The sequence below is a fragment of the Condylura cristata genome, unplaced genomic scaffold, assembly GCF_000260355.1.
Source record: "Condylura cristata isolate star-nosed mole 26May11 unplaced genomic scaffold, ConCri1.0 scaffold00003, whole genome shotgun sequence".
NCBI classification, from domain to species: Eukaryota; Metazoa; Chordata; class Mammalia; order Eulipotyphla; family Talpidae; genus Condylura; species Condylura cristata.
The window spans coordinates 32,486,747-32,498,232 of record NW_004567104.1 but is presented as its reverse complement, the minus strand read 5'-3'; the positions used below and the strand labels follow the sequence as shown (position 1 = coordinate 32,498,232).

At 47.8% G+C, this 11,486-nt stretch overlaps 1 protein-coding gene across 1 annotated transcript in view; it reads left to right on the top strand.

Annotated features, from left to right (window-relative positions):
- PDIA5 (protein disulfide isomerase family A, member 5) overlaps window positions 1-11,486 on the top strand; it is a 75,001-nt gene that overhangs the window by 52,065 nt on the left and 11,450 nt on the right. The window contains exon 11 of the mRNA XM_012734595.1: window positions 4,149-4,285. Coding sequence (XP_012590049.1) covers window positions 4,149-4,285 — 137 coding nt within the window. The remainder of the gene's footprint in view (window positions 1-4,148; window positions 4,286-11,486) is intronic.

Sequence of the window (11,486 nt, the reverse complement as noted above, 5' to 3'; positions counted from 1 at the left end):
CCCCTCCTCCTGCTCACCTTGCGTGGCAGAGACACCTTGGTAACGGCTTCTAGTTCACTAGGGGACTGAAGGCCGGGCCGGGCGCGAGGGGCACTGCAGGGGAAGGAAGGGAGCTCCGGGTCTCCCCAGCTGCCGCCTCGCTGGCCGCCAGAGAACACGTGGGCAACTCCTTGGAAGACGAAGCTGTGACCCACTCTTCCCGCCAGTGACACAGGAAGGCAGCCCCCGCGCACCCCTAGTACGTCCCCCCCAACTCACACCTCAGCAAGAGCTCCTGCTGTCTCTGTGCTGCCAACTGACTTTGTTTTTTAAAACTCCGTTCCCGTTGTAAGCCTATTCAAGTGACATGTGTTGTTATATTTAAAAACAACATTTTAAAATGTAAAACAAAAAGAAAAGCTTCCTCCACAAGCCAAAGATAAGGTTTGCTGATATTTTGGTGAGCTTCCTTCCAGATTTTTCTGCCAGCAAACATCCAGCTCTGCATGTGGATTTTTCCCCCGTGCCAGGTATCTTAAATTTTTACCAGTTTGCCCCCAAATCCCAAGGGTCAGGTAACAGCGATCTCAGCTTTTGCCTCCCTGGACTTCTGCCCTGGGCCTCTCTCTCCTTGCCTGCTCACAGCTCGTATGAGCTGTGTAGGAAGATTGAGGGTAGATCCAGCCCCGGCAGATGTCGGGATGACCTCCATAAACCCTGGAGGAAGAGCCTGTATCCCGCTCTCTTGACAAGTGGCTGGTGCTTAGGCGCGGTGTGAGGCAGCGCAGGAGACCCTGGTGTCGTCGTGGCCCAGGGCTCTGCAGACTGCCTAGACCGTGGCGGGCGCGCCCCGAAGGCCTGCATTTTGCGCCCCACTTAAGCCTGCATCTCCCCTCTCCGCTCTGCAGATTTCATGCCACCGCCTTGGGCTGGGCAGGTAGAGTGCGTGTGTGTGCGATCCACTTTGACCTAGCCACTCATTTCCGCCTGTGCATTTTTATGCCAACTAGAAGTGAGCTGAAAGCAAAAGGAAAGCTTTCCTAACTCGTCATGCTTGCGGTGCATCTCTGGCATATGAACCTACCATGGGTGAGGGGCCTGTGCCCACTTTCCAGCCCTGGAGAGCCCTGGGTGGAGGGGCGGGCTGCAGGGCCCCAGCATTCCCTGTTTGTGTTCGCCTTTCCTCCAGAGTAGGTGGGGTGTCCCCAAGTTCACTCTAAGACCTGGGAGAGGAGTGGGCCTTGACACACTGTGAGGTCACCCTCTCACTTTTGGTAATTCTTAGGATTTAGGTTATGAATGATAGATATGTAGGAACATTTGGCTAGTGCTTTATAAATTTACAAAGTATCTCACATCCATCATCTGTCTAAATGTACTTGAGTGGTATCTAAAGAAAGGTCTATAAATACACCGTCTTGTAGATGTTCAGTCAATTTGAGTGTCTGAAAGCCCTTGGAGCTGGTTCAGTGGAGAAAACAGGACTTAAACCTGGGACTTCTGACTCCCGGTTTCACTTTCTTTCCCTCTCTCCGGTGCAGACGGAACATTCTTACTTCTGTTGAGCAGAACTTTCTTTGATGGTTCTACTTCTTGGTGTTCTCTGGAGGGACATGGAAAATAAAGCTCAGTTTCTCTTCCCAGTGTATTCTGAAATATTTGAAGACAGCTGGCATGGTCCCCACATTTGGGACTCCTCTGGTTCCTTCAGCTATTCTGCTTTCATGCTGTCATATATACAAAAAGTATTTTTTTTAAGTAATTTTTTGGCTATCTGCTGTGTATTAGGTGCAGCAAGTGCAGAGATTAGAGGGCGCCCTAGTCTACAAAGCAACCAGCAATATAAAGTATGATTCAGTAATCGTGCTTGGGGCTCAGATTTCTATTCAGTCCCTCTCTTTCCAGTAAACCGTCTTACCACTGTGCCAACTCCACAGGCCCGCCTAGAAGGTGGACTTCCCACTGCCACCTGTGTGGAGAGGGGTGGTGGCCTGGCGGCCAGCGTGAGGGCCCCGAAGCCCTACAGCTGTGCCCGTCACTGTGCCTCTAGCTTGAGCCCCAGGCCCCAGCCCAGCCTGAGCTGCTGTGTCTTCAGCCTTGTCTTTGAGATCAGCCTGGTTCTTGCCCTGCCCCTCCTGGAGCCAGTCCTCAGGTTTCTATGCTGTTTTGCTAAGTTAGCTTTCTGGCTTCTAAAATTGCACTGACCTCTTTTTCTGTTTTCACTGTGTCTTCCTTCCTGTCCTTTTTGTTCCCGGTGGTTCATGCTCTTTTCTTCTCTCGTATTATTTTAGTGGTTTTCGAGTATGGTCTCTTCCATATTTAACTAGAAGTTTCTCAGGTGCTTTTATTTGGTTCTGCTGCTGCTGAGTCACAGTTTCTTCCTCCATTCTGTGTGTGTGTGTTCTTACTGGATTTTAAAAAATTAATTTAATTCTCCAGTAGATTTTATTCATGTAATTTTTAAAAAGGATACTTAAAAATCAGACACTGAAAAGTTTTGCTTCCACCTGTATTCTACACCCTTTTCTCTTTCCTACCCCTGGAGGAGCAACTTTAGTTAGTTTCTTTATTCAGATGCAAACAAATGTGAATAAATATTTTTTAGATTTTCCTATGTGAAAGTTGGCCTATTATGGACTGTTGCTTACATCCCAGCGGTGTGTCTGCATCGGTGCCTGATGCCCTTCCTTATTCTTCTTCACTGTGCTCAGCCCTCTGTGGTATGGATGGACTGCAGCCCACCTAGCCAGCTCCCAGCAACCAACTCTGGGTTGTTCCCAATCGTGGCTATGAAAAATCATCTGTAGTGACTTTCTCGAATGCACGTAATTTCAATGTGTGCCAGGTGTATTGTAAAATAAATTCCCTGAAGTGGAATTGGTGTGTTGAGACGTTGGTGTTTTGAATCCAATTATAGGAACCTGGTTTTCATGGTGTTGGCCGGTGACTCATTCCAGAACTTGATTTTACCACCAGCCCTGTCTGACATTAGGTGCACGAGGGATGAGAGTGATGTGCTCTTTCTCTGCCTCTTCCCACTGGAACCAGGGTGTCTGAGGCTGCCAGCAGGACCCACTCAAAAGCCACAGAGACTGCTGAGAGCACTGTCTGAGCCAGGCCCTGCCTGGGGCAGGAGTGGCCGTCTCCATCATGTTGGCCATTGGCTTCTATGAATCCTCAGCTCTGGTTACTGAAAATTCTACCTTTTCTACCTTTTTCTGTAGTAGGTTCTCAAAGACAGAAAACAGTGGTGCCTATGACCCTTTAAGCCGTAGGCAAGTGTATGTCACCAGTCCCGTCCTCATCTTTGGTGCAAGAGCACACACTTGCGAACCTGCCCCTCATAATAGCCAATGACGCAGCTGTCAGCACCGAGGAATCCCCAGCAGAACCAGGCTCCAGGGAGGCGAGGCAGCATCCTGAGGGTTTGCAGGTTTGGGGAGTAGAGTTGAGATTTGACCTCCAAGATCAGCTCTTTCTGCTGCAGCACTGTGCCTCTGGGAGAGCCAGAAAAAGTTGTCCCTAGTCTCCCAGAAGGGCTAGTCATGTAGCATCTCTCCTGGCCCCAGTCGTCCTCACTGTGACCCTTCCTCTGCATGCACCTCCCATGTGATAGCCCCCCTTCCAACCCTCAGCCTCTGCCCTCCCCCCCACCACAAGTTCAGTTCTTGCTCAGATACCCAGTCTCTTCCTTCTTCCTTCCTTCCTCATCCCCACAAGCACAGCCCCTCCCTTCTCTTCTTGCCTCTCCCTCTCCCTGCCCTGTGGGGCAATGCTAAACACAACAGTGAGCTTTTCCAAAGGTCACTCTTGGCTGTTGCTATTTATTTTTGCCAGTTTGACGAAAATTTGAAAGAGCTTGAGACGCTAACAATCCCCCGATTCTTGGGAGGAAGTGAGCTTTCTTGAGCTGTCTGGAGAGTTACAGCTAAAAGCCACTATTTATAATAGGATATCAGCTAAGCACTTCTGGGGCTTTGAGGGGACGGTGGAGGGAGCAGGGCCATGTCACCCACCCCTTCGCTGGGGGTGGGAGGTGGGGTGGTGGTGAGAGCTTCCAGAAAGCTCTTGGAGCAGGACCAGCGGGGACTTTGTGTCGGGGGCTGGATTTGTAAGGGCTGCCTAGGCCGGGGGCTTGCTCTGAGCTCTGCCTGTTTTTGGTCTTCCAGTCCGCAGCCGCCACAGCCCCAGGTCCCCGAGACTCCCTGGGCAGATGAGGGCGGCTCCGTTTATCACCTGACCGACGAAGACTTTGACCAGTTTGTGAAGGAGCACTCCTCTGTCCTCGTCATGTTCCACGCCCCATGTGAGTGGAACCGTGTCCTTCCCGCCACATCCCCCCCCTCCCTCCCCAGCTAGGATGCGCGCTCCACTGGAACATGAGTCTACAAGCACTTGCTGTTGGGTGCCCACTCTGTGCCTGGCTGCACTGGTGCCAGGCCAGGCCCTCCTCACCATGCACACAGCCACCCAGTTGCCACCTAAACAGCACAGAAATCCTGACTGGGCCTCGTGTCCTCAGATAACCTGGTGGACGTGAGTGGCCTCCAAGTCAGCATGAATTAGGAGATACAAATGGATTTCCCAAAATTGAAGGAATTAGGACTGGAAGTGCCCTTAGCATTTACTATAATAGCAATCACCCTCATCTTACAGGTGGGGAAACTGAGACCCCAAGAGGGCCAGCAGCTACGAAGGCACAGGGAAGTGAGGGCTGGGATTCCAGGTCCCTGGCATCTGGAATGCCGTCTGCCACTTTCCCTGGTATTTGTCTCAGCCTGGAGCCCTGCAGCGGATAAGGAAGGATAATGTACACAAATGCTGTAAATTAGTGTTTGCAGTAATGCCTGGGAAGCCCTTAGCTCAGGACTTTTTAAGACACCCCTCCCCCCCATTCCAAGAGGCTGCTCAGTGAAGGGTAGGCCATTCCTTCCCAATGGGTAGAAGAGGTGGTCCCAGTGCCTGGGACAAGGACCTGTGTGTTGGGGGGCCGGGGATGGTAGGGGGCTTGCTTCTCTCATAGCTTCCTGCCCAGTTCTTTGGCCTAGTAATGACAGGTAAGAGATTGTGGAAGAGTTAAAAAAAAAAAAAAACACAGCTTGGGTCGAGTGCATGAGGATAGAGTTAACCCAGTTCACAGAGGCACAGTTGGTGATGAGAACACATTGTCAGCTGCCTGAGTTGAAGGGATGCTTTTGCTAACAGCTGCTTATCCCTGTGGGTGACAGAGTAGCTTTCTGCAAGGTCATTTCCTTTCATCTTCCCACAGTGCTGAAAAATGAATATGATTAGCCCCATTTTACAGATAAGGAAACTGTTGCTCAGAGAAATGGTCTAAATCGTTCTCTGTTCTGTGCGTACTGTTCTGCTGACCCGTCTTGCCTGCCACCAGCTTCCCCTGCGGTGTTGGGACTGGTTTTGGTCAGTCATGAAATGTTCAGAAGCAGACCATGACTGGGGATTTCCCTGGCTCCTTGCATATAAGTGCCAGATTCTTAAGAGACTTCAAAGGAAACGGATTCCCCATAGCCCTTCTCCTTCTGAATCTCTAAGAAACTGACCAAAACAGAAAGGTGCAAAGACTCTCCTGACTAAGGGCGGTGACAGGGCCTCAGGAGGGTGTCCCTGCCTGTGGCTGAAGGTACTTGAAAAATCGCCTGCCAGGCAGCACTGCAGTGCTCACTCTAGCTGAGTATGCTCTCCTGGCCGGCCTCAGAGTTGCTGATTGAAGCAAGTCTTGCAGGAAGTTATTATGTCGAATCTAGTGCTGAAATCACTCTGCCTGCCTATCTGTCCCGGCAGTAGAAGCAGATACTGGCTGTCTTCACCCCTGGGTACTGAGCCTTTCCTAGAGTCTGCCCAGCCCAGGAAAGAGTGGATTTTTGAGCGGTGGTCTGTGGCTTCTGCATCACAGCATGGAGGCAAGAGGTTATGTATGTCTGCTTTGATGAAGCCTGGAAATTATCCAAAAACAATAAGTACCAGATAGATGGGGTTGTTTAATAATTGTTAAGCCCTTTCTAAGAACTCTAGTTGCAAACTGGACATTTTTTAATCTGTTCTTTTTTTTTTGTGGTGAACTGTGCATTGTAGTAATTGATGCTTGCAGGAGCTGGCCCATAGGGACCTTCCTTCTCCGCTTGCAGATCCTTATGAACCTCAATGCTCTCACTCATTACTGAGTCAAGTCACTTATGGGGCATAGAGTAAGGCTTACTGGATGAGAAAATGAAGTTCTAGAGCTAAATTAGAGGATGGGAACTGGAAACCAGATGGCAGCTTTTGTTTTCCCCATTAGTCATTGTTACCAGTAAAAATTATGAACTCCCCTCAGCTCTGTGTAGAGCCCTGTCGTGGGGGCCCTGATTTCAGTGACGAATGGAGATAGCTGAAGATTCTATTGGTGGATATCTGCCTGTTAGGGACACTGCATTCTCTACGAGGAGGTCTGCATGTTTTTTGTGCTCTGTGGGTTTATTTCTGCTGGACTGGCAGAGCAGGAATAATTGGGGCAAAGTGGGAGGTGAAACGAAGGCCTGTAGCGTCCCATCACATGGGCATGGCTGCAGCAAGGACTCGCTCCCATCGCTCTTCTCTGTCTAGGAGCCCTGGCCTGGGAAGGGTGGACAAACACGATGTGAGGGGCTCCGGGGCCCAGGAGCGGGGAGCTAAGGTCAGAGGGCCAGGGTTCTTCCGAGCCCCCATAGTGATCGGGAACCTCTTCTGCGGTGTTTGAGGAATCTGACAAATGTCAAGAAACCAGAGACTGTCGTTGCTATTGCTGATAGACCAAATTCAGAAAAGGTTTGTCCTGGAAACCAGAGCTGTACAGGTGTCAGTCCCAGACCAAGGAGAGTGGTTTAGAAATAGGCCAGTTTGGAGACTTAGGAAGGCAAGTTGGGATCGGTCGATGTAGGTGACCATGGTTTCTACTAAGGGTTGCCAGATCAACTTGGTTTGTTTTATGGAATGGGATCGCTAGGTTGTTGAATTGGCGTGACTTTATTGTTCCTCCTATCACAAGGAGGCAAAATAAAGACCACCCTTTGGGGGGCATCCCCTTGATGTTTTGTGACTTGTGAACCTGGCCTGGTCTGTCTAGCGGGTGGTATTTGCAATTTTGTCGAAACTATAAAAAGCAAGGCATACTGAAAATCTGCAAGGCCTTGAATTGGAAGAGGGATAGCTAGCCAAAGTATTGAACAAATACCTTAAGATGTTAAAAGGTCCCAACAGACTAAAAAACATGGGATTCAAACTGAAAAGCAGTAATTTATTTTTTATAGCTTTTTTTTTGGGCTAATGACTAAAGAATTTATGTATATTTTGCCTAGGGGCTACTATAGGAAAGTTTAGAGTAGAAAATTAACATTCCTGGCTCTGACTGAAAGAGAGCACCCTGTCTTCCTTGTGTGTTATTTCTGTGTATGGAGTAGGCTCCTTGTTAGTGCCTTTCCTGGTCAGGCTTTGAAGGAAATGCAAACGATTAAGGAAAGACACCCTACAGTCCCGTTCTCCAGAGGCCACCACTTTTTACTTTGGGGCACCATTCTTGCTAGCTTCTTTCTCTTGTTTTTAACTTTTATTTTTTAAATTGACATACTTAAATCGGCTTTCTGATGTGTAGATTTTGGCTCATGCCATTAATATTCCTTCATGTTATCACTTTCATTTTTTGTTGGAACAAGTAATTGAGGAATATCATTGGCAATCTTCTTGATACTGGCAGCGCAAGATTCAGGGGAGGGAGGGGAGAGAAGAACGTGGTGCAAACTGCCCCCCTTCCCAGGGCTGACACTGCTAACAGCTGGGACAGCCTTCTCTTTCTCTCTGGGTTTCTGCCAAAACACCAGCGGTTTTTGTTTTTTGTTTGTTTTTTTTTTTATATATATATATACAGATAGGATCATTTCATATCCATTTTTCTGTGATTTGCTTTTTTTTTTATATACAGATAGGATCATTTCATATCCATTTTTCTGGGATTTGCTTTTTTTTTTTTTTTTTTTGCGTAAGCCAGTAAATCATGAAGATGTGTTTCGTGTAATGTAAATGTCGGTATACAAATCTACCTCAATCTTTTTAGCCATCAACTAGTATTTTATAATTTAGACATGCCATACGTTTTATGCCGTTCCCCTCTTGTTTGACATTTGTCTCCAGCCTTTCACTATTGAAATACCGCAACAAATACTTGTAAACATGTATGCGGGGCCGTGTCTCAATATTTATGACTGATTCCAGAAAGTGCAGTGGCTGGGTCACAGGACATAATGCTTGTGCTTTGGGGGATGCTGCCAGCTTCCCTCAAGAGGGTTTCATCACACCTGGCGGTGTGAGAACACCTGCGTCCTCGCCGACCCTGGCTCCTGTCAACTTTTCCTATTTCTGGTCACCTGGAGGAAAAGGCCGTTCATCTGCAGCTCGCTGAGCATGCTTTCATGTGGTAACCTACCTTTCCTGTTTCTCCTGGAGCCGCCTATTTTTCTGTTAAGTGGTTTGTCTTCCTCTTGAGCTAGAGCTCCATCGCTGTAAATATTAATCTCTGTTATCCTTGCTTGCTCTTCATCCATTGCTTGCTTTGGTTTGCTTTATGGTGCCTTTTACTCTACAGAAGTTTCATTTCATTTTTTGTAGTCAAATAATCGAATACTTATAGAGTTTACTTTGGATGAGGCATTGTTATAAGTGCTTTCCATGTATTAACTCACTTAATCTTCACAACAAATCCTGTGAGGTAGATATGAAGGCTATGCCCACTTCCCAGGGTAGGAAAGGGCGGTGCCAAGAGACCAAGAAGCTTGGCAAGAGCACAGCCAACAAGGCCGAGCCAGGATTAAAGCCAGCAGCCCCGAGGCTGGGCCTCCCCAGCCTTCTGTGAGCCTGGCCTCCCCACCCTGACCTCTGAAAGTCATCGCTTACTTGGGACATCCACCCTGAGGGTATGAAATGTGCTCTCTATTTTGTTAGAATATTTGTCTTCTTTATCTTGCTCTTTAATCACTCTGGATTTTTCATTTGTTTGATGTGCTGGGTGGGAAAAGGGGATTTAACTCTTTTTCCTTAAATGCTTTTTTCCATGCATACTTTTCCTTTATATTTTTCTTAATGTTATCTTGTATTTTCTTAAAAATGCTTTTTTTGTACACGCTTTTTGTGGTCACGTAATATTCCATTGTATAATGGCACCATCAATTGTTTAACCAGTACAATAATGTTGAAGGTTTGAGTTGTTTACTGTATCTCTCTATTATAAATCAACCCGTAGAGAACATTTTCATGCATAAATATTTGTCCAGATGTCAGATTATTTTCTTAGATAAAAGGCTGGAAGAAAATTTTTAAAAGCTTGTTATTTGCATTTTACACTAATATAAAGAGGGGGAAAAAAAAAACCTCACTTTGCACAAGAGGGCTGTGGGACGGATGGATGGAAGCACCGCCAGTGTGAGAAAGCCCCAGTGTTTCTACAAGCCAGCTTTGGTGTGTGTACAGCCCGAACCTCAAAAAGCCTTGAGGTCTTTGGGGTCCCTTCATGATGTTCCTATCTGTAGGAACCCCTGCTTCCATGGCATGTCCAAGTTCCAAGCAAGGCAGTAGGAATGCAAGTAGGAAAAGCCCAGATCCCAGGAAGCAGGGAGCTTTCCAGATGAATCTAGCCCCCTGGAAAATCCTGGTTGCAGGATCCAGGAGAATCTTCCTGGTAATAAAATCTTAAGTGTAATGGAGGTTAATGGAATCCAGAGGCATCTGAAGGCTGAGGGTTGACAGGAGGCCAACATTCCCGCAGCCAGAAAAGAGTGATGCAGAGGAGTTGTTGTTCAGCCACTGTGCCAGGTCATGAAAATCAGCATAAGCACACTTACACAGATGATAAAAACCCAACAAGGAAGTTTGGCAGTAAAACTTAATGACCTATCAAATCACAATCAGGACACTAAAACACAGTGGGTTGGAGCCCTGCTCCAGCACCTCCTCTACTGGCTCTCTTGCAGCCCACGCAGTCAGGACATCCTGAAGGCCATGGCTGGGAGGCAGGGAGGGGGTCAGGCAGGCTCCATTTACCACCCCTGGCAGGTACCAGTAAGGGCATATTTCTCAGCCAAACTTTCTTTTCCTCTGATCTGGCCAGTGTCTTTATCATGCACTTTCTTGCTAGAAGTTTATTCCTTAGCTTCAGTATCTTATTCAGGGAGCAGAGAGGCTGGAAGAAAAACTCAGAATGATATTAGAACTTTAGGGTATAAATGGGAAGCTTTAGAATAACATCCACACAGAGGTTCCATAGCTGTTTCCCAGACCTAGTGAGGAGCAGGGAGCGTATATAAAGGGTGAGGAGGTGAGGGGTGAGGGGCGGGGGCTGAGAGCATGGAGCGGGGGGATGGAGTGGAGGGGCCTGTGCACAGTACTTAGCTTGACTGCAAGTTATACTGCTAGAGATGTTTAGTCAAACCAGAAGTTATTTGGGTACAGGGCATAACTTTGCCCATAAAGAATTTAGTGCAGTTCAGTGTAATTGAGAAATTCTACTGCTAAATGATGGGGTGATTCTCCTTTGAATTAGGTGGTCAGGGAATTTTTCTATAAAAGAGAAATTTGAGTTAAAGCCTAAAGGATGTGAAGGGGTGAACCATGCAATACCCCGGGGGGACAGTGGTGTTCCTGGCTACCATGTAGTAAAGCCCTGAGGTAGACACGGACATGGTGCAGTGGGAGGACAGGAAGGGGACCACAGGCTGCAGGTCCCTGGAGGAAGGTGAGGAGAGTGGTGGAAGGTAGAAGGGCAAATGGTAAGGAATTTGAGTTTTGATCTACTCTTGCTGGGAAAGTGCTGAAAAGTTTTTAACAAAGGCATTTGACCTGATTTATGATTTGACAAGATGCCTGACTCTCTCCTAAATATCAGAAGGCAGCAATATGACAGCCACAAGGCAGTGCAAAATTAAATGCCACCAAAATATATGAATAAGAAGTATTTTGTAGGTCGAAGAGCCATGAGTGGCTCAGTGGGGATTGGAGTAAACTGGAGAGAACTGGAGGTTCGAGGCAGGACCAGTGCCCTAGCAGGCATTCAGCATGGAGGACAGAGGCAGTGATTAGGAGAGGTGTTGCTGAGGGACAGAAGAACTGCAGGGACAGCTCCGTCTGGATGCCTCGTGGGGCTGCCCTTTGCGGAGAGCAAGCATTCTTTCACTTTGGCAAGACCTGGGTGATGAGGCTGGAAGTCCACAAGCAAACCATAAATACAGGCTGACAAATGGGAATGTTTCCCCGACATGCTCAGCTACCCTCCCAGGACCGTGGCAGATAACGTGAGTGACTTCAGCTCTCCCCGTTGAGCACCCCACAGTCTCAGGAGCCATGTCTGACCTGTCACTGATAGAAACTGGCAGGCAATATGGGGCCTGCTTGCCTCTCTAATCGGGCAGTACGTCAAAGGGTCAATGAGGTGAATTGCCTCATCTTCAGGGGTCCTGTCACATTGACTGGGACATTTTAGAAAGAAA